The 23,319-nt window shown below is 34.2% G+C and overlaps 2 protein-coding genes and 1 pseudogene across 2 annotated transcripts; 1 reads left to right on the forward strand and 2 right to left on the reverse strand.

Annotated features, from left to right (window-relative positions):
- Window positions 6,227–7,151, reverse strand: LOC108661623 (putative wall-associated receptor kinase-like 13). Its single transcript, XM_018119087.1, has 3 exons — window positions 6,820–7,151; window positions 6,356–6,649; window positions 6,227–6,300 (listed from the first exon to the last, which is right to left on the reverse strand). Exons 1-3 carry the CDS (start codon window positions 6,986–6,988, stop codon window positions 6,227–6,229), a joined length of 537 nt encoding a protein of 178 aa, XP_017974576.1. The 5' UTR covers window positions 6,989–7,151.
- LOC18602592 (probable purine permease 4) lies at window positions 14,704–16,036 on the forward strand. Its single transcript, XM_018120306.1, has one exon. It carries the CDS (start codon window positions 14,814–14,816, stop codon window positions 15,942–15,944), a length of 1,131 nt encoding a protein of 376 aa, XP_017975795.1. The 5' UTR covers window positions 14,704–14,813; the 3' UTR covers window positions 15,945–16,036.
- LOC108661624 lies at window positions 16,767–21,584 on the reverse strand (annotated as a pseudogene).

Raw genomic sequence — 23,319 nt, forward strand, 5'->3', positions numbered from 1 at the left:
TTTGTTTTTTAATAGTGTTGAACAATTTTTAGAAAATGAATATTGGCGATTGCTTTGGAGAAAATGTTTGTGCATTAGTACAAGGCTGCGAAGTTTAGAAATTACTCCAACTATTTCACTTAGATAATTAAGAGGAACATGTACAATTTGAAGAACTTAAGGTTTCTAGAGATATTAAGCAGTTTTTCTTGAGCTAAATTATTTTGAGGAATTAGTTTGCAATTATATGGTTAAGTTTCATTGGAATATAATGGTTAAATTAACATAGCATTAAATGTTACAATTTTCTCAGCACACATGTTGTTGATGATTTGATCATTAGCCACCTTTAGATATATAGAAACAAACTTGCATTCCAAAACCGTGAATATGGCAAGAAATTTGTTTCATACACTTACATTGCATTACAAGAAACTTGAAAGGTTTTAAATGATTAAAAATTAAGCTAAAATCCCCAAATAAGCACTGTCAGTTGTTTCTCAAAACATTTATCATTTCATTAGATACATGTTAGCTCAAAGTTAATAGTTAAATATTTGATGATAAGAATATTTTTATATAAATTAAAAGTTTGAAAATAAAATTAAATATGATGTTAATTTAGATTATACAAACGAATTGAGTCATATATTAAGAAAGACAGAAAAAATGATAAATTTTAAAAATAACCTAAAGGATGATAGATAGGTAAAGTCAAGCATAGACCATGAAACATATATAACTTTACAATTGCGTGAGCTAATTTTACAGCAATGGTGATGAGACTAACTCACGCTTCAATTTGAAGAGTAAATCACCAATTTTGTTGCCCCCATGCTCTCCTTTTCTCTTGACATCAAAAGGATGAATATTATCATATCAAGCACAATTTAAAGTCACATCTCATCTTTTTATATCAACTTATTGAAATACAGAGATTAAGAAAAAGAAAGACAAAGAAAAATCTTCAAGTTCAATTAATTCCCTTTCTTAAAATTAAGAAAATAGAAAGGAAAATTTGTCATATGGACTAATCTTTTCTTATACATGATCATTAAAAAGGATATGTGCTTAAATGTTTATAATATAACCGATCAGCATGATGAAAATGCCAATTTCTTCAACTTCCTTTTTGATTGTTGCATTGTAGTTGATGAAGTCACCGTCCGTGAAAAAATCTGTTTGCAATCGATTTCCTCCACAAAAGCTGCCTCTTTTTCCTATTCTTCTTTAAAACTTTCCTCCTTTTTGCCACTTTGTTCAACAAATTGTATTAGATCTCCTCATAGAAGCACCAGTTTTTCCCCTTCACTTTTAGGGAGGAAGCAAGACTTGAAATCTGTCCACTGTTTGTTGCAGGGCTAAAGAAGCAAATAGGTTAATATTCTCCTCATTCCCTGCCATAAGAGTATCAATGAGGTCTTCGGGACTTTCTCTGGGGCTGCGGATTCCTCCCTCAATAAGGCCCTGGACAGCATTTGACCCATTATTTTCTGCAACCAAGCTAGGTCCATATTATGGTTTGATTGCAGCCCACAGGTTACAAATTCAATTTGCTCTTCTCCATACGCCTCCGAACTCTGTTGCGTTGCCGAATTTCCCTGACAATCACCTCTTCCTCATATGCATTCTGTGAGACCTCAATCTTTATAGGCCCGTAACTAAGTGTAGACGTGATAACACTGATCAGGGATAATTTCGTCATTTCTCATTGTGAGTCTCTAGAAGTAGGCTTTTAGACATTATTAAAGTCTAGGTAAATCTACGAAATAAATGAATGAGGGTAAAATAAATGAAAAATATATAAACACTGATAATTTTCATGGTAGGGGTAAAATTGTCATGTTGCACCTTAAGCCTAAATTTTTAAATTTTCATGAACTCGAGTACTTTTAGACTATTATGGACTTTGTCTCAGTATTAAAGGAGTAAAAAGAGTGCATAAAAGAAAAGAGGAAGACAAGTAGCCTTGTTAAAGGCATTATTGTAAATTGTATGAAAATTGGATAAACTTTAACTATAAATATCTAATCTCCAACAGCTTTTCTTCAGTTTTCCAGCAGCTTCTTTTCTTCTTCTTCTTCTTCCTCCTATCCTCTTCTCCATTCCATGTTTCTTTGCACCTTTCATGGAAGTATCCTTTGAAACCTTTAAAACTTCCCCAAATTAGCTTTATTTCTCATGCTTTTCTACACCCTTTCATAGGGTTTTTCATGCTCTTCCACTTTTCCACCTCAACAACCTTCAAAAGTCTTTCTTAAGTACATTCTCTCACTAGTTAGACATGTAGAGAGAGAGAAGGAGTGATTTTCTTTATTATCTTGGAAGAATTTTGAAAAGAAATTCAATTACAAATCCATCAAGGTGAGTGAACTTGCATTTAAAATATTTTGAAAAATGTATTGGTATTTGAATGAAGCATGTGAATGGTTTTTATTTGATTTTTCCTTAAAGATTATGCATGGGAACAAGTCTTTATTAAAAAGTTTTATGTGGTGAGTGTGCAATATGATGAATCCTTGTGCTCTTATAGGATGCTTGTATATATATGTTGTATATCGATATTTAATATTGTATAATAAATATAACCGTACGTGTGCGCGATGTGGGGGATGCACATGCCAGTGATAACGGGTGCGGGAGTGTGGATGATGATATTCCCTGTGCATGATGTAAGGGATGCACACGGCGGTATTAACTATGCACGATGTGGGGGATGCACATGACGACTCCAGCTATGTGTGCGATGTGGGGGTTGCACATGAGTTGAGTGAGGCGGTGGTGGTATTGGTGTTTATATATGTGTGTGTGTATATATATATATATATATATATATATATATATATATATATATATATATATATATATAATAGAAAGTTATGAATATGGTATATGGTTGTAATGTATGTGAAATCTTGCATGTTGAACCTTGAAAATTGCTAAGTATTTTCAAGTTGATTTTGTCATTGTAGCAGAATGGCTTTTTCTTGATATAATGAGAACTTTTTTTCTCGGTGTTCTATTTCTCGTTGTAGTGAGAAACTCTCAGGTGGGGAGGCTGGCTGCAGTCCTGTAACTCGCTGTAGTGAGAATACATTCTCGCTGCAGCGAGATGTCTACAGGTGGTTTCGCTGCAGCGAGAATTCATTCTTACTGCAGCGAGAAACCTTTTGTGAGAAACCCTTCATGCTTGCTACCTTGTTTGGTTTCTGCCATATTTTCTACTTTTTTAACATCATAGTTGATCATGGACTTCCAACATCAAGGAATTAATTAATTAAGTTTGAAATGAGGGGTTTTAGTGAGAAACCCTCGACCAGCTGACGATTTGAGCCCAAATTTTGCTACAGCGAGAATGCCTTTCTGCTGTAGCGAGGATCAGTCATTTCGCTTGACTTGCTTGAATGCTACTAAAGTTTTCACTCTTCAAATTCTTTGTTGTGCATGGATCCTTCATCATCAAGTGATTAACCAATTAAAGGTTTAATGAGGGGTTTTAATAAAAACTAAATTAAATTACATTGTTTTGAAAATAAGTGCAGCATGATTTCTTTAAACTTTTTCTTATCGTTTGCTTGTTCCCTTTCTTTATTCACTCACTGGATTTATACTTAAGTTCTCAACTTCATGTTTTCATATCAGGAGGTAGTCGATAACTAGATCGAGGTGTCCTCATAGATTCGTCTCCTTGGTAGGTATCTCGGCATTCAATAGTTGTACTTTAGCCTGGGTCTCTTTGTTGGAAGTCGAGTATCCCTTTTGTTGTGTATAGGCAAACCCGATGTAAATTATTAAGATGTATGTTTTAGATAATATATGTATATTTTGATGGGTAATGCCACTATGAGTTGGTAATGGTTAACATTATTTTGAATTGGAATTATAAAATGTGACTTTAGGAACTTTTGATGAAATGATGAACATGTCATATAAATAAGCTTGCTTGGACTTAATGGGCTATGCCTATTGGGCCCATGCATTGATCATGGCTCGAAAATTGAGTCGTAACACATTCAACATCTTCTTCACCCAATGCTAAGCTTTTCTCCCCCAGTCGCATTAGTGCCAGAGTACTATTCATTTGAGAATGGCCCCGAAAATCCCATTTCACCCTTGTTAGTCATCAACCAAAATTGTCTAACCACATTAGCTAATGATGCCACGTCCTAATCTTCAACCTTCTATACGATAAAACATGGAAATTCTAAGGAACCTGTTGAGGATGCTGCTTCATTCGTCTCATTCTCTGCCCCCTACTTATATGCCTCCATAAATGGAATTCATTATACTCTCTTGGGATTCCTCCTATCCTGACTTTATACATGTTGGTAATCACAAAGATTTTGTTATATTTACAAACTTGAGAAAGATAAAACGAGAAAGAAAACATAATTGAATTCTAAGTCTCTCTATAGTTAGGGATGGAAATAGATACTCTATTACAAGATACTTGCAGATATCCGACCCTGTTATATAGAGTTAAGGTAGTTTATAATCAGGTTTTGGTAGGGTTTAGGTACCATCTCTTGGGTACTCATTACCCGAACCTAATTACCATTTATAAATATTTTATTATTATTGTAATAATTAAATTAAAAATATACAATTTTTACCAACTTTACAAGTAATTCTTTTTGTTAAAAACTAACAAATATATGAAAAGTATGGTTACTCTAATTATTAATATGATGACATTAATATATTTAAATTAAAAAATTATTAAATTTATTAATCATGTTTAAATAATATGAATATTATATCATATTGTAAAGGAAAATTGTCATGACCCGGAACTCCCATCGAGCCCGTGATAACGACTGCGATGTCCCGATCGACACCATTACCTGGAATGTCAACCGGAACCCCGTAAGGCTTTAATATCAGCTTTTCATTTCCCCTATGAGTAACCATTTCCAAATATCACGTTTTAAAAGAGTTTAAGCTATTTTTGAGTTAAAACAAATAAAATAATAATTTTTGTCTCATAGGGGTATTTTGGTCATTTTTTTCAAAAATTTCGAAATCGACAAAAATGTAATTTATGAGTATAACACACATAATTCATAATCAAAAATAAGTTTAAAAGTCTAAAATCTTCATTTAAAACGAAATTATGATTATTCGGATATAATAATAAAATAAAAAAAATATTAGGTAAAATATTCTATTTTCCATATAAAATAATATTTTTAGAATATTGCGTAAATAATTTTTACAGTATAAAAGCAAAATAAATTCCTACTTACAGTAGTACAGATAACTAGAGTATAAAATTTAATTTACAGTGACACGTGAGCCCACGAATGACTAGAACTATCAAAAGAATCGAACCTAAATATTTTGAGGATGCCAATCCAATTGTAGTTCTCAATGAAATGAGCTATTTACTGACTATCCTGATGCCTGAAAAGAGTGAAAAAGAGGGTGGTGAGATTATATAATCCTAGTAAGTAAACAAATATCATTTAAAATATCTAAAGGCGAGTAATAGGAGACTAGTAAAGTATTTCATCCAAATATGTTTTTCAGAACACAAATATTCATTTCATTTAAAAACATTAATATGACTTATGGGTATCTTAAAAGCTTGGCTCGTGCCAGAAATCATTATCATACTCAGTTATTAGGGATACCTTGGCCGAGGGCTATCCTAAACCGAGTCCGCCAAGGTTATTAAAAAGTTATGTACGCATAAAACATGTTTTTATTTTGAAAATGTAGCCGTTCCTTGGCGTTAGCCGAGTTTCTCCTCACGTGGTGGTTTACGTGAAGTGAACTCTAAAGTCATACCTCGGGAGTTATCCTACTCGCCTTTCCAACCGAAGTAAAATATATAAATATTCAGATTCCGCCTACTGCAGCAAGCTAAACCCAAAATAAGCAAGTACATACCTTCGCATATATTAGTACAGTAATAGTCGTCGTGGGTGTGCTCTGTCATTCTGCAGACACATAGATGTGTGGAGCTTAAGTTTGTCCAACAATATTCTTCATTCTGGCTGCATAAAATCTCTAAACCTTCGTTCAAGTTACACGGCGCAACTACTGGTGCGCCCCACTGCAGTGTTGTAGAAAAGCGCGTCTTACTGCTTAACTCAACGGGGTGTGATAATTATTGACGTTTCTTCAGTCAAGAAAGCAGATCCGCATGATCTGTTGCTGCCATTACTAGGATAAAGGTCTGACATTTTTGCAACAAAAGAACTGAGACCCTGAGGAATACTCGTAAAGCAGCCACCGTCGGAAGTCATAATATTGCTACCACCGGGTTGCAGACAGCCACCAATAAGATGAGTTTGATTGTGAAGAATAGTAGCCAAACTGCCGCAACCTACAGATACGAAATAATTGTCGATTGAGAAGAAAAACGGGTTACCTGTTAGGTTGACACTAACCCCATTATTATGTATATCCTGGCATTGGATATATGTCACAGGATTGTTCACTTGAACGCTTCCTAAGGTAAATGAAGAAGAGAGTAGTTCTAGACTGATGCCGCTTAAGAAAGGCTTCCTCCCATCCACGGTTTCGATGCAAGTTTCTTTGAACCACTCGTTCATGTAAGAGCCTCCTTCTATTCCAAATGGGTATAGAATATCAACTTCTCCACACCTTACTGTACAATCAGACTTCTGACCAAGTACTGCTTTTAATTCTTTGCATGGTGTGTCTGCTTATCAAGAAGAAATAAATTGCACCAAGTGAACAACAAAGAAAACAAATTCACAAATATTTCTTTTGTGGGTAGATTAAAAAAAATGAAAGTCGTCGAAACAAAAACCAAAGAGACATTGTCAAATATTGCTAGTTAATAGTGATAGTGAGCGGCTATATATTGACCTCTCAAATCGCATTTGACAGCATCCCACTCGAGTAGTGCAGGAACATGCGTCGTACTAATGTTTACATGAACGTCAAAGAGAAGCGCCGAATTTGGATCCAACATGCCCCTTAAAAGCAAGAAAACAGACGATCTGCATCTCTTGCTGTCCTTATGATCAGGATACATCTCTGATATGGTTGCAGTATAGGATTTCAGATTTTCAAAGTTTGAGGCGTGGCAGCTAGCTTTAGAAGACACGTCACCACATCTGGGCTGCAGGCAGCCACCAATACGATAAGTTTGATTACGAAAAATAGTAGCCAAATTGCCGCAACCTACAGACCCGAACAAATTGTATCTACTTGAGAAGGAAAATGGACTACCTGTTAGGTTGACACTAGCAGCGGCGCCATCATTATCTTTATTGCCGCAGTTGACATAAGTTACTAGCTTATTTACGACGACGATTGTCGAGGACAAATACGGGAGCTCCAGATTGATGCGACTGATGAAAGGTTTTGGGCCCGTTAGCAGTTTCTTTGCAAGTTACTCTAAACCACGTTTTCGCATAACAGCCGGCTTCGATCCCAAATGGGTATGAAATACTAACATTCCCACATTTTTCCATACAAACAAGCTCACCTGGTTCTTGCGATGCTGCTGCTTGTATTAGCGATAGTAGCATGATGGAGTAATACACCGGATGAACACCCATTCGCTGTTTCTCCCTTGTTCGATTAATTTGTTTCTGTACTTGTGAGAAGGAAAGTTGAACTATATAATATAAATAAGTAAAAGGGACAGAGATAAATATTGGAGCAATCCCCGGACTACAAAATGTTGTCACAGGTAGAAGACAATAGATGCAGTCAAATAATAATTAATAATATGTTAAAAATAAGTGAGTAAAAGAAAATCAGAGAAATAGCATTTATAGAGAGAGCTCTTAGAGAAAATATATACGTTTACTAACCTTGAAATCTTTTGCTTTTAAAATGAATTGTAAAGACTCTATATATAGACTTAGAAGAAGAGTTATTCAAGGATAGGATTTAATGCATAAAATAAAGATTAATTAGCTGGGTAAAAAGTTTCAAAGAAATTTGTGAGCTCTTGCTCTCCAGTTTTCCACTTTCGGATAAACATTGTGTATTCAAAGAAACAGTGCCAATAAAGCAGGAAAGCGAGCCATATATTCCAAAATTTTAATAGCGGAAAGTCGATAGTTAATTGCATGCATATGCTCGTTGATGAATTATTCAGCCCACCAAAGTTGAATAATTACAAGGAATGTTGCTCGCGCGTTTACAATGTGTTTGGTAAAAGAAGGAAGGAATATGGGGTTACAAGAGAACCGAAGAGAAAATGGAAAATGATATGACACAAGGCTGAAACAGGCAAAGGTACTGTTAATATTGCAACGACTCTCATCTATTTTTTTTAAAGGTATGTATATATATATATATAATATGTAAATTTAATTCCATCATTAACGAGTGTCATTACTACAACAATTTTGATTTAGGATTACACATTTCTTAAAATTTATTATTATAAATACTTTTAATAATATTTTTATATATTTTTTACAATTAAGACAACAATTCTAATATTGCTACCAAATGTAAAAAGAATGCAACTAAAAATGCAAAAGAGGAACTAAAAACCTAAATAATTACATTTTTGAAATTTTACTACATAAAAAAATTATAATGTAAAAACAAGGTGATTAAAATCAAAATTTGTTATCGTTTGTCTTGGGGAACTTTTTGTTTGTCTTTCTTCATCATTTTTAGAGGGTAGGGATTGGACAAAGGAACATTAAAATAATTAATGAAATGTGAAATTTTAAACAACCTAATTGCCGACATGAAAAAGTTTTTTCACGAGACTTATTTGGACCAAAAAAGAAAAGGATTGGCTCACTGCTCACTGCTCACTGCTTTTGGCCTCGTTTATTGCCAGCATATCTAAAAACAATTTTTCTTTCTTTTTTTCTTTTTAAAGAAGTGTCTCTTCGGAGAAAATGTGTGTGCATTAATTAGTATAAGGCTGTAAAGTTAGAATTCCTCCAACTATTTCACTTAGATGCTTAAGATGAATATATACATTTTAAACTTATGGTTTATATAGGTATTAATTAAGCAGTTTTTCTAAAGATATATTAATTCCAGTCATCAGTTTATAATGAATTCGTTGATGATTTTAATCTTTAGTCGTATTTATATATAAAAACAAACTTGCATTTTTTTAACTCAAACTCGGAAAGGTAAATATGGCAAGAAATTTGTTTCATACACTCACAGTGCATTACAAGAAACTTGAAAGGTTCAAAATGATGAAAAATTAAGCTAACGCCCCCAAATTAATGCACTGTCAGTTTTTTTTTTTTTTCAAAATTTTTAACATTACATGCAACAGATGTTAGTTCTAAGTTAATAGTTATATTGATGAAAAGAATCTTTTTATATAAATTAAAAATTTTTAAAAAATTAAATATAATTTTAGTCTAAAACTTTATGAACGAATTAAATCAAACTTTAAAAATGATGGAAAGAGGAATAAACTTAAAAAATGACGGAAAGAAGAATAAACTTTAAAAATAATGAAAATAATGACTGATATGCAAAATCGGGCATAAAAAATAAAACATGTAACTTTAAAAACACGTAAAATAATTTCATGATAAATGCATGCATTGGAAAAAGATGAGTTTCCATATAGGCCAATGGAAACATGGCTATAAAACTACGTCACGTTTCAATTTCAAGAGTAAATGACTTATTTCGTTGCCCCCATGCCCTGTTTCCCTCTTTATAGCAAAAAAAGGGTGAATATTCTAAATCAAGCTAAAAGTCACAAGATTAACCAATCAAATTCAATGAGAATGGTGAATTTATTGTGGTTTCGTGGAATATACAATTATTGTTGGCTCTATGGCAGAATTTTACTATTTTGTCCCAAAGAATTCCAAGTTCACTCCATCTCTAGGCAGCCATGATTCAAAAGTCTTCCACTTATGAGAAACTTTGTTTCCCACGATGTTACTTTGTGGAAGAAAAGACTCACCTAATTTAGGTAAAGCTTATTAAGTTAAGTTTCTAATTTCCTTATTCAAATCGATCAGATAAATCTCAGTATATGAATGAAATTTAATGAATAAATCAATAAAAGAAAACAGTTAATTAAAATTAATATCTATAAATGATATTTGACTAATAGTTGTTTCAAATGTGAAAATTGTCAAAATTTACACGAAAAAAATTATCTATTTAAACTCTAAGTTGGGAAAGAAAGAAAGAAAAAAAATCTCAAAGTTCAATTAATATCCCTTATTAAAATTCAGAAAATAGAAAAGAAAAATTGTCATATCGACCAGTCTTTTCCTATACATGTTTAAATGTTTATAATATAACCTATTAACGTGAGGAAAATGCCAGTTTCTTCCTAATTTTCCAAATTTCTTCGGCTTCCTTTTTGATTGTTGCTTTGTAGTTGAAGTCACTGGCCGTGAAAGAGATCTGTTTGCAGTCGATTTCCTCCACTAAAGCTGCCTCTTTTTCCTATTCTTCTTCTTCAGACCTTTCCACCTTTTTGCCACTTTGCTCAACAAATTGTATTGGATCTCCTCTAGAAGCGCCAATGTTTCCCCTTCACTTTTAGGGAGTGAGAAAGATTTGAAATTTGTTCACTGTTTGTTGTAAGGGCTAAAGAAGCAAAGGAGGTCAATATTCTACTCATTCCCTGCCATAAGAAAATCAATGAGGTCTTTGGGACTCTCTATTAGGGCTCGGATTCCTCCCCTCAACTAAGCCTATCGGCAGCATTTGGCCCATTATCTGCTCCCATTAAATAAGGTCCATATTGGACAAATCTATTATCATTTGATTGCAGCCCCACAGATTATATATTCAATTTGCTCTTCTGCATGCGCCTCCGACTCTGTTGCATCGCCGAATTTCCCTGACAATCGCCTCTTCCCAATACGCATTTCATATTGAAAAATAAAATAATTCAAAAAAAAAACAAAAAACAAGTGAGAAAAACTCTATTTAGTTTGACAATAAAACATGAAGGGATTATTTTGAGTTCGTTTAAGATGAGTTTACCTCTTGTAACACCCGAGGGGTCTTGTTGGACTAATATGGTGTTCTAAGGTATAAGAATATGTGGTTGATTGTGCATTGGTTTGGGAATATGTATACATATGCTTACAAATTGTGTTCACAAAAACTCCAAGGTTTAGTTTGCCCCTCTCTGTGCGTATGTTTATTGAGATTTTATATCTCATTAGTAAATTCTTTTGTTTTCAAATGAGTAGGTCATGAGTTGGCATCTTCGGATTGAGTCCTCTCTCCCTCCCACTAGGTAGGTGTTCGAATTTTTTCATATAAATTCAAAATTTGAAAACAAAATTAAATATAATACCAATTTAGAACTATAGTAACCAATTGAATCAAATTTTAAAAATGACGAAAAGAATGATAAATTTTAAAAAAGATGAAAAAAATATAAATACATGAAATTAACTAGACATAAAACATGAAACACGTATAACTAATTTCACAGTAAATTCATGCATTTGGAAAAGATGGATTCCCGTATAGACCAGAGGAAGCATGGTGGTAAGTCTAAGTCACGTTTCAATTTCAAGAGTCAATCACCAATTTTGTTGCCCCCACAATCACTCTAAGGTTACAAGATTGATGAATCAAATTAAATGAAAATAATGAATTTATTGTGGTTTCGTGGAATATACAAGTTGTTAAAAGTCAGTGGCTTTATGGCAGAATTTTACTGTTGCCCAAAGAATTCCAGCCATGATTCAATAGTCTTTCACCGATGAGAAACATTCTTTCACACCATGTTGTTTTGCGAAAGAAAAGACTGACCTAATATCACTCTCTCCATCTGCATCTTTTTATCAACTTATTGATACATTGAGATTAAGAAAAAATTATTGATTTTATTATAGGTAAGGTTTAAGTAAAGCTCCTTAAGTTAAGTTCCCAATTTTCTTATTCAAATCAATCAAATTACAATAAGTAAGTTAATTAAATTTAATGAATAAATCAATAAAATGAAAACAATTAATTAAAATTAATTTTATAAATGATATTTGATTAATAGTTGTTTCAAGGGTGAAAATTGTCAAAATTTACACACAAAAAAATGTCTATTGATTTAAGCAATAACTTAAAAAGAAAAAGGAGCAATTCTTACTCGAAAGATATAGATGCATATATTACACAACATATATATCTGTAAAAATTAAAAGAAAGATCTCAAGTCACACCTTATGCATAAAAAAGAAGAAGAAAGACAGAGAAAAATCTTGAGTTCAATTAATATCCCTTCTTAAAATTAAGAGAATAGAAAAGAAAATTTATCATTTCCCGCAATCTTTTCTTATACATGATCATTTAGTAGGATATATGTTTAAATGTTTATAATATAACCTATTAAGGTGATGAAAATGCCAATTTCTTCCTGATTTGATCGTTCCTTAAAGCCTCTGCATAACATAACTTTGCTGGCTGTGATACCCTCTGTACATATTTGCAGCTTTCATCCTCACTTAGTCTGTCCAAGTTTCGACTTTCAGACACCTTTTCCTGAAACATATTAACACGTTTCTCTAGAAAGCGCCTCTGAAACCGTATCTAACTATGTTCACTCCCACCTTGTTGTTGAGGAACCCAGCTCTATTTAGTTTTGGGACCGCCATTATGGCATTTGCCGCATGTTCAAACCTCACAAAGCCGAACCATTTCCCACTATTGGGGTTTTTTTTTTTTAAAATAAACACGTCCAAAATGTTGGAAAACTTTCCACTGGCCAATGCACCTTACCAGGTGTATTATTTACAAAAACAGAGAAAGCCATTACATGGATTTCTTTGCTGCATGAATTGGTACGATATCCCTCCATAAGATAATACTTAAACGAAAGCATAAACCTTTCTCGACTCCACAATCTGATTTAATTTCCAAGCATAAAATTTACTCCCTGCCTATGTTCACCTCGTATTAGCAATGCATGCAGCCTTGGCTTCTATATATCCTTATTTCCCCCAAAATACATACCAACACCATCATTGTCCTAGAGGTGTTAAGCATTTGTGCTTATTAAAATAACGAAAATGTTAAACCAAAAAAATAACTCAATATTTATGTAATTTTATCTTCAATTAATATACAAATGACGCTTTAAAAAAAAACCTGAAGATTAACATTTAAATATCTGCTCCTCATTCTATTGTTTCTATGGAGCTGGTTGTTTTCGGGACTAAATTGCATTATTGGACTTCACCATTGACTTTAAGCCTTCAACATAAATTGGGAATGAAAGTACTGGAACAAGGCACGAGAGATTGCTAATGCAGGGTTATTATTAGTACGCAGATAGTGAGAAATTGAATGTCATATGTAGCTTTCCGTGGCCTAACTTTTTGTTGTTTCTAATTTGAGGAAGGCTGCATTAATTGTTGCCAGTACAACTCTATCTTGTCTTGACGATAACACTAACAATGAGTCAGCATCCATAAATTCAATGTTCCATATTAATTCCTCTTAATTTGTTTCTCTATTCCCATTCCAAACTTGGGGGCTGGGGCCTTAATTCATCCTCATTTGTTAATTTAATTTAAATCTTATACATGAACATTCTAATCACTGCCAACTCTCTTCCCTCTGGTTTGCCTTTTGGGGTCTCGTGGTGTTAATCATTATGGCATAGTTGCAATGAATGTAAACATAGACAATTAATGTCTTTGTTTTTAATTAGGATAAACAATTCAATACCTTAAGGACTTATTGTTTGAAATTTCCTAAAGGTTCTGTATCAGATGTGGTGGATGTAGGACTATTGTTGGATGCCCGCAGTCTGATTAAAAGAAGAATGGAATATATATGGACAGCTTCGTTCATTTATGTTTTCCTTATTTGGCTGCAGTATATATAACCTTGGACTGGGAAGCGTATACATGGTATACAAAGTTGAGAATGATTGATGTTAATGGAAATTAATTTGCCATTATACATAGTTCAAACCTCATCCATTACTTAAGCGACTTTAACATTTTCAATTTAATTGTATTAATTAGTTTTCTGAAAATTTAATTTAATTAACTGGATTTAATATTTCAATTTTATTAAGTAAAATTTATGAAAATGTAAAATGAAGAAATTTTTTTATTATACTGCTGGCTTGAATGTAGTCAGGTGTTACAAGGAGTCGTCAGTAATTGAATCTACGTCTCTGGGTGATTACTACATTGTTATGGTCACATTGGTGCGTCCAAGGAATTATAGAGTTCATTTAGACTTTGATAATTAAGTGTTTTAAGAGAAATATTTAGTTTATCTTTATCCAGCAAATGTGGCCCCACACTGGTATCATCTTTATCTTTTAACTAGTAATTAGCAGACTACATCATAAGCTAATGGGGCCAGACCAGATTATCTCCAGCTGGTTATTAATTAAGCAAGCAGCTTTTGGCACTGGTCCTATCAAATCAAAACAAAACAAATCAAAACAAATCATAAGCTCACCTCACAGTGAACTTGAACTATTGAACAGTAGCAATCATCAGCAAGCAAGATACTGTCTTCACTCTTCGCTTTACGCTAGAGTCGGATTCTTTATTGTCAGTAACGCTAAAGCATGATTTATCGCCTTTTGATTCCGGAAGTTTTCATCTTTTTATGTTATATTTCAGTTCTGTGTTTCTTCTTCAATTGCCTAGCGATGAGACTTTTGGAGCTGGTCTCGTCAACCTGGCTTTAAATGCTCTTTGTCTTGTAGTACTGACAGTGATGCCCCACTCATCTACCCTCAAAAGGCACGGATTTGTTCCCTCGGTTTCATCTCTTTTATATGGAAATCTGTTCAGCGATGCCCAATACTGAAAAAAACGCACCTAAACATTTTGCAGCGTTACTCATCAGCAGCAGCAGCATCAACAATATATTGGATCTGATTTCATTAGTATTCTTATAGTCAGGAAACCATGAACAGCACTACTTCTAGTTCTAGCCGCAACCAGTCACATTATAATGATGAACAAGACCAAAAGGCATTCACAAACAAGGGCTATCTGCCTCTTTTGTTGATCAATTATGCCTGCCTGTTTGTGGGTTCTTTATCCTCAAGCTTGCTCTCAAAGTACTATTTCAACCACAAAGGCTCAAGCAGATGGGTTTCAACGTGGGTTCAATCTGCAGGGTTCCCTCTCCTTGTCATCCCCATTTTCCTTCCTTATTATTTGTTCAAGTGCACTGAGAGAAAGCCCTTCACTCATTTCACTCCCAAGGTCCTAGGCTTGTCCATATTCATAGGCCTGATGCTAGGCATAAACAACCTTCTCTTCTCTTGGGGCAACTCTTACCTGCCTGTATCCACCTCTTCTCTCCTTTTATCATCCCAATTAGTATTCAATCTCATTCTGTCTGTAATCATCGTGAAGCAAAAGATCACTTTCATGAATCTCAACTGCGTCATTCTACTGACACTTGGCTCAGCCCTGCTAGCCTTTGAGTCCAGCCATGACAAACCTCGTGGCCTGACCCGAGCCAAATACTTCATAGGATTTTCGGCGACCATAGGGGCTGGATTGCTGTTCGCCCTATATCTGCCGATCATGGAGATGATATACAAGAAGGTGTTCTGCTACGCGATGGTGATGGAAATGCAGCTTGTGATGGAGATAGCGGCGACAGCGTTAGCGAGTGTGGGGATGGCGTGCGACGGGGGTTTTGCGGAGATGAGGAGGGAGAGCAGAGAGGTGTTCGACAAGGGGGAGAGGGTGTACTGGGCGGCGGTGGTATCGAACGTGGTGACTTGGCAGCTGTGCTTCATAGGGACGGCGGGGATGGTGTTCTTGACGAGTTCGTTGACAGGAGGGATATGCATGACGGCGTTGTTGGGCATGAACGTGTTGGGAGGGGTGTTGGTGTACGGGGAGGAGTTTGGTGGGGTTAAGGCTGTGTCCACTGTGATGTGTGTGTGGGGATTTTGTTCCTACGTATATGGTATGTATGTCAAGAACAAGATGATGAAAGACTCGGATGACCTTGATCACAAACAAATTAACACTCCTCCTCCCACCGAGATGGCTCAAATTGTAGCTCCTGGGGTTTGAATATATGTATCTGCAAAAATGGTATCAAATTCAAACTCCCTTTTTATTAATCAAAAACATAATGCAAAATGTCATTCTTGACATACTCTTTATATCCTTGATTTCCGCCAAAGCCATTACGATAAGAGTTTTAGGAACTGAAAGTGTCGTTTTAACTCATGAAAAAACCTAAGAAAGAAATATAAATCTTCCTACATTATTAGGAGAAAAGGTAAAAAACACAAGTAGAGAGATTTTTTTAATAGAATTATTCCTTGTGAAAAATTAATTTCACCAAAAAACAAAGGTTTAAAAATTTACCAAGATCTTAAATTACAAAAGCAGTTAAGAAGGAAAGGTTGGGATCATTTTATCAATAATTTGACATAAAATATGATCCTTCTTCTAAGACAAATTGCTTCCAAAGTAAAAAAAATTCAACTCAAAGAAAATTGATCAATATATACCATTAAAACAACGAAGATACAAAAAATTATAGCAAAGAAAACAAGCGGAAAACTAGAGTTGACAAAAATACCAATAGAAACATAAGTTGGTCTTAGAATTGTTCAATTTTCTTTGATTTGAAAAGTGCTTTTGTAGATGCTATACATAATATTAGCAACCGAGAAACACTTCTCTTTTGTTCAGCATCTTTTATAAGCTAAAAACCTTAGAACATAGTAGAGATAATTAACAATGTTAAAGTTAAACTAATACGTCAGGAAGAACAAATGAGACAAAAATAGTTGAATTCAGAAGAAGGATGGCCTTAATTAATCAAGACATATTACACAGACTACGCACTAATGGAACACTGTTTAATAAGTGTTGAATCTAGGATCATGCACCTGATGGTGAAGTTACACTGGTATTATTTATAATTGACCTAGTCAAACAAGAAGTTATGGCCCAAGGTTGGATCATATCATCTATATCAGAATCATCATCGCCACTTTGTTGAACAGCATTAGCTCCTCTCGACGTTCTAATTCTCTCCAGCTCTATGGCAACTTTTCATTGTAGGCCTTCTCTGGTTCAAACATCTTTTTGCTAACTTAGCAACTGCTATAATATCTTCTTGTGGACCATCATTCTTCAAGAAAATCAAATAAGGAACTCTGTTTCATAGAAAGCAAGAAAAAGATACCAGCAACTTTTTTCATTGCAGGCCTTCTCTGGTTCAAACATCTTTTTGCTAACTTAGCAACTGCTATAATCTCTTCTTGTGGACCATCATTCTTCAAGAATATCAAATAAGGAACTTTGTTTCATAGAAAGCAAGAAAAAGGATACCAAGCTTCTCACTTCGTCTGATTGTCTTAAAAGAGATGGGTTTTTGTTCAATAAGAACAACTCCAAAACTATTAAACATCGCTCTTCTCTGTAAATTGACTTGACTGATAATACTCTAGATCCAAATATCTAAAAGTTCCTTGCAATTAAGTGGTTAGATGAGTTTGCTCAAGTGCAATAGATCTTAAAGTTTCAAAATCCAACACTTTTGCTCTGTATTTATCATCTAAAAGTATATTAAATAGGGACAAAAGCAGCTGAATGCAAATAAGATAAAGCATTCGCAATTTCTGTTACAATGCGTAGAAACATTTCTCTTGTCATTGAAAACTCTCTATTTTGATTATGTATGAGCCAAGAGAATTAATATTCTATTTGGGATGAACTCATACACTCGTAAAGGGACTTTTGTCTCCATGCAACCTCCAAAAAGTTTAACCACATTTCTATGATTAATTTGTGATAAAATTATCAACTCATTAATGAATTGTTCAAGCTTCTTCTCATCTAAGTTCTATCTCTTCCATCATTTTAGATTTCTTAATAGCCACAATGCTACCATTCGGTAGCATTCCTTTATCAACCATTCCTTGGCCTCCTTGATCAAGAATTCCATTCTTGTTATAGCAATCCGTCGTCTTTTCTAACTCCTTTGAAGTAAATAACCTTAACTTTTCAATATTATCTTCATTGCTGGACAATTACTGTTGCAGTAGCAAACCTCCATTCATTTTAAATCTTCGTTGCTGGACAATTGCGGTTGTAGTAGTAAACCTCCATTCATTTTGTTTGAGCTTGATACTTTTTTTTAGTATTGTGTACATACGCCATGTACCAAGCGGTACGAACAGTGTCCCAATACTTGTGCTGCAACTTGTACAATTCAAATATATGTTTTTTTGTTTTTTTTTTAAATGTGGATGTTTGTATTAAAGGGTAGAAAGTTACAGGAGGAAGGTGAAAGAAAATTTTCACCCATTGAAACATCCTTAATCCTTGCATTGCAAGGTCTACCCAGCCCTGAGGTACAACTCAAAAAAACACAAAATCAGGGGTCCAGACATCCAGATGACACATGAAGGGGACCTCACCGAGGAGAGGACATACATGTTGGACCCAATATATGTACAAAGGAAAATTGCAAACATTAATTTGAAAAAAGAATTAAAAACAATAAATATATTTCAACATGGTTAGAATGAGATTGAACTAAGGTTTGGTGGTGGGAATGGGAAGGAGAAGAGGAGAAGGAAAAAAGGCAAATGGAGCAGTGAAGAGAGAAGAACTGATTGTTAATGAGTCAGTAACGGATAGCGACGTGATAAATCAAAGCAAGCAAATTATAGAGAAGGCGGTTAAGGTTTGGAACGTAAGCAAAGAAGTCGGTTTGGTGGAGCAAGGAGAAGAAGAACAGATCCTGGATCGGATTGAGAGGCCGGTTTTATAGGTATGACTGAAACCTATGGGGATACTGTCATTATGTGAGAGAGAAAAAAAAGAAAAAATAAAATAGAAGAGAAGAAAAATGGGAAAGTAAAAGAGAAAAAAGAGATAGGATGGAAAAACAAAAATATTTTAGGATTAGGAACAGAAAATGTTAAGCAGAGGATTTAAAGAATCCTATGGTTGAGTATGGGGGTTGTGGAAACACGGGGCTGTAAAATATTTGAGGGACCACGGAGGTGGGATGTTGATGATGTTTTTTGGACAGATGAGGTTTTTGTGTATACAAATATGCTGGAACTGGAGATAATCAAAATAGCTCAGGAGGTGCTCTTGTTAGCTGGAGTGGGTATGGAAGCAAGCTGCAGTGATTGAGACTGCTTGGAGTTGTATGAGTAGGCGGGTGATGAATAAAAGGTGTCGGCCATGGAGAAGGAGGAGGACGCTAATTCTGAATAGGCGGAGGGGAAATGTCTTTGCTTATTTGGTGTAGGGACATGACTTAGTACCAAGGAAATTGAGACAAGTTTTCTGGACGGCTGCTGGTTGATTCAATATTTGGGGTTAATATGTACAGCATACCTGTGTTTTTGCTTACTGGAGGTTAATAATATGTAACTACGATTAGGGGAAGGGAATGATTTAATGTATAGGTTTGATTTTGTACTGGAAGGTGGCTAGTCCGTGGTTGTCCAATGATAATCGGCGGCAGGACATAGAGCTAAAACACTTGATATAAAATCAAATGTTAATGAAAATTAATTTTTGGCTTACCAAAAAATAGTGAATTTAACAAGCACTTAAAATAATTGCCCAATTTCAAGACTTTTTTGTCAGAAATGCTTCTGAATTAAGTATTATTGGCATGCATTTATCTTCAATACCATTGTACACATATCTATTAGGGCATGACCACATACAATAGTTACAAGCATATGACGGTACTTATATTTAGGATGCCCACATTTACCTATTTCTGTCATTTATAAAATGAATAGAATAAAATTATATTATATAAAAATATGTTAATTAAGAAATATCAGAATAAAACTTATTTTCATATCTAGTGTCCTTTCTCCTTTCTTTAAAGTTTAGTGCAAATATACTCCCTCATTATGTTTATGTTTCATGCCTATTTTGTTTTAATAAAAAAAAATTTTAACCTTGACTCTATTATTAATTTTTTTATTAATTAAATTTAACAAAATATATATATCTAAATATTAATTCATTCAAGGTTCTGAAAAAAAAAATTTTCTTCATATTTGTATCAAACGATAAATATAAAAATAAAAAGAGATCAAATGTTAAAATTTTTTACTAATGAGAAATTAATATATGACAAATTTATTGTGCTTGGAGAGTGTAGTATGTAAAAAGAATGTATAAGTCTATACCTCGGCATACATCAACAAAGTAACTGTCGGTTTGGATGAAGCTGCAAACACATAGATGCCCAGAGCTCAAGTTTGTCCACCACTACTCACCACCGGGACTACAGAAGATCTTTGAACCTTCTTTCAACTCATGGAGCCCAACTTTTGGTGTGCCCCATTGCAGTATTCTAGGAACGTGCGAGGTACTGCTTTCCACAAGGGCGTCTCGAAATATTGTTACATCTGAATCCAACAAACTTAAGCCAATCATGAAAGAAGATCCGCATGATCTGTTGCTGTCATTATTAGGATAAATTTCTGTCACGTTCGCAACAAAAGAACTGAGACCCGGAGGAATTGTCATAAGGCAGCCACTGTTGAAAGTCTCCATATTGCTACAACCGGGTTGCAGGCAGCCACCAAGAGGATAAACAGCACTCCGATTGTGATAAATAGTAGCCAAACTGCCGCAACCTACGGACACGAATCCATTGTCGATGTTTGAGAAGAAAAAGGAGCTGCCTGTAAGGTTGACACTTATTCCATTATTCTCTATACTGCGGCAGTTGAAATATGTTACTGAATTGTTGACGCTAATGCTCTCTTCGGAAAATGAAACAGAGAGTAATTGCAGATTGATTCTACTTATGAAAGTGTTTTGTTGCAAGTTACTCTGAATATCAACATTTCCACATCTTTCTGTACAATCAAACTTGTGAGGTACTACGCCTCGTTCTTGGCATTGTGTGGCTGCTTAGTAAGAAGAAGTACATCGCACCAAGTGAACACCAAGGAAAATAAATTCACAAACATTTCTTTTTGGGGTAAATTAAAAAAAAATCCAAATAGAAACCAAAGAGACATTTTAAAAGATTGCCAGTGAATAGTGATAGGAGTAACTAGTGACCTTCCAAATCGCATTTGACGAGATTCCACTCCAGGATTGCGGAAACATGCGTCGTATCAATGTTTATGTCTTGGGGAAAGGTTAAATCTGGATTCAATTTGGACCCGTCAAACATGAAAACAGATTATCTTCATCTCTTGCTGTCTTTATTACGAGGATAAATCTCTTTCATCTTGGTTTTCAGAAACTATGGTGTAGCAGCCACCTTTAGAAGTCTCGTCGCCACATCTTGGTTCTAGGCAGCCACCAATAGGATCAGTTTGATTACGAAAAATTGACGCCAAATTGCCACAACCTACACAACCGAATACGTTGAATCTGCTTGAGAAGTAAAATGGACTCCCTGTTAAGTTGACACTAGCGGTGGTCCGATTATTATCTTTATTGCTGCAGTTGACATAAGTTACCTAACTGTTGACGATGACGCTGTCTGAGAGAACGAATCCAGCAGTTCCAGATTGATGCGACTGATGAAAGGATTTTCCCCATCATTGCAAGTTACTTTAAACCACGTATTCGTGTAACAGCCGTCTTTTATCCCGAATGGGTATGGAATAGTAACATTCCCACATCCCCACAACCAAGCTCGCCCGGTTCTTGCGATACTGCTGCTTGCAGTAGCAAGATGGAGTAAAACATAATATTGATGCTTTTCAAAAAAAAGATGGGAGTAAAACACCAAGTGAACACCCATTCTCTCTTTCTCCCTCCCTCGATTTGTTTCTTTCACTGATAGAAATGAAGATTAATTAACTGGTTGAAGTGGTCAATATAAAGACTGGCGTCCCTATACACGTTCAAGTTCCAAAGAAATTTCTCGTCTCCTGCGCTCCCGTTTTCCTCTTTCGGCACCACTAACACTACTGTTTATTGAAGGAAACAGATTCAATAAAGTTGGGAAACGAGAGACCCATATTCCAAATTTTTAATAGCGGAAAATTGGTAGATTATTTAATGCTCGGTGATAATAAATTCAGCCCACCAAACTTGAATAATTACGTGTTGCTTGCCCCTTGACTATATGCTTGATAAGGGAGGGAATACGGAGGTGTAAGAGAACCCAAGGAAATAAAAGCAAATGATATGACACAGGGCTGAAACAGGCACGGAGATCATAAATACGGACATTTAAGAATAGAAACCATAACAGTAGAAGATAAAGGGAAAATTCAAGAATGGAAAGAAAATTAAGAATTAAAATCAAAACAGTAGACTATATGGATGAAATAGTTAGTGTATTTTTAAAATCAAAGGTTATGTCATATAATAAAAAAGTTATCTTAACTTAAAAGTTATATTGCATAAAGTGACAGTGTGCTATTAGATTATAGGTAGATTTTCATGTAAATGGTTACGTTTCTTAGTAAAATGATATTCAAAGGTTATGAGATAAATTGAAAAAACATCATAGCTTAAAAGTTTGAATATGAAAAGTTATCGTTTTAAATTATAACTTAAAAATTATGTTTTAAGAAATGAATAGTTATCTTTTCATAAAGTGATTATTGAAACAATACTTTTATCCAAAAGTTATGTCTTACAAAATATCAAGATGTCTTTTAGATAAAGTGGTGCCTTAATGAAAAAGTTGTGTCCTTAAAAAAGAGACACTTACAAGCCTATATAAAAAGTTTGTTACCAACCATTTTGAAACATCAAATCAATAACAAAACAAGAGCAGAAAAATCAAGAGTAAGAAAAATATTGTGTTCTATTAACATAAATACTTAAGTTTCCATCAACAATAAAAGTGTCCAAATTTCTTATAATTTATTTGATACAGAAAGTAAGCTAAGGTCGAATAACTTTGCAAATCTTTAGCTCATTGGTTAGTACATAATCCCGAGTAAGTTTTGAATCCCCTCCCAGAATTATAAAAAAAAAAAACTTTACAAATCCTTGGCTGTATCTAGCAATTTACTCTCGTAAAATGTAAGACGAAGTTAGACGCTGGCTTCATTGTATCCTTAAGACTATTCGCATTATTCCTTTTGCATACTGAGTAGTAGGAGTTATGAGCGAAATAAATCTTAAAGATAATGTCTATTAAAAGGCTCACCTTAAAGTCAATTTTACCAATTCCTTAAATTTCATCTAAACCCCATTTGCACTAACAATAAAATTTCTCATGTTGTGCTTGTTAAGATACAGATGAATGAGTGGATTTAAAAGAAATGAATAAAAATCAAAATTTTAAATCGTAAATTAAATGAAATAATATGAAAATATCATATATTAATAAATAATTTACTCTCACAGTTATCTTATTTCAAAATAAAAGTTTTAATTAAGTTTGACTGGATTTGCCTTATTTTTTAAAAAAACAATAATAACAGCAAATTCATCTTATCCATCTTCTCGTATAAATAATTTT

Source organism: Theobroma cacao, chromosome 4 (assembly GCF_000208745.1).
Source record: "Theobroma cacao cultivar B97-61/B2 chromosome 4, Criollo_cocoa_genome_V2, whole genome shotgun sequence".
Lineage (NCBI taxonomy): Eukaryota > Viridiplantae > Streptophyta > Magnoliopsida > Malvales > Malvaceae > Theobroma > Theobroma cacao.

Bases quoted from the DNA above. Each gene is read 5' to 3' on its own strand.
- LOC108661623 (XM_018119087.1), bottom strand. From the start codon at position 6,988: ATGTATCCTGATCATAAGGACAGCAAGAGATGCAGATCGTCTGTTTTC. The intron at 6,650-6,819 runs GTCAATATATAG...CTTGATAAGCAG, and splicing joins TGTCAAATGCGATTTGAGAG to ACACACCATGCAAAGAATTA. The intron at 6,301-6,355 runs GTAACCCGTTTT...AGGTTGCGGCAG, and splicing joins GGTTAGTGTCAACCTAACAG to TTTGGCTACTATTCTTCACA.
- LOC18602592 (XM_018120306.1), top strand. From the start codon at position 14,814: ATGAACAGCACTACTTCTAGTTCTAGCCGCAACCAGTCACATTATAAT.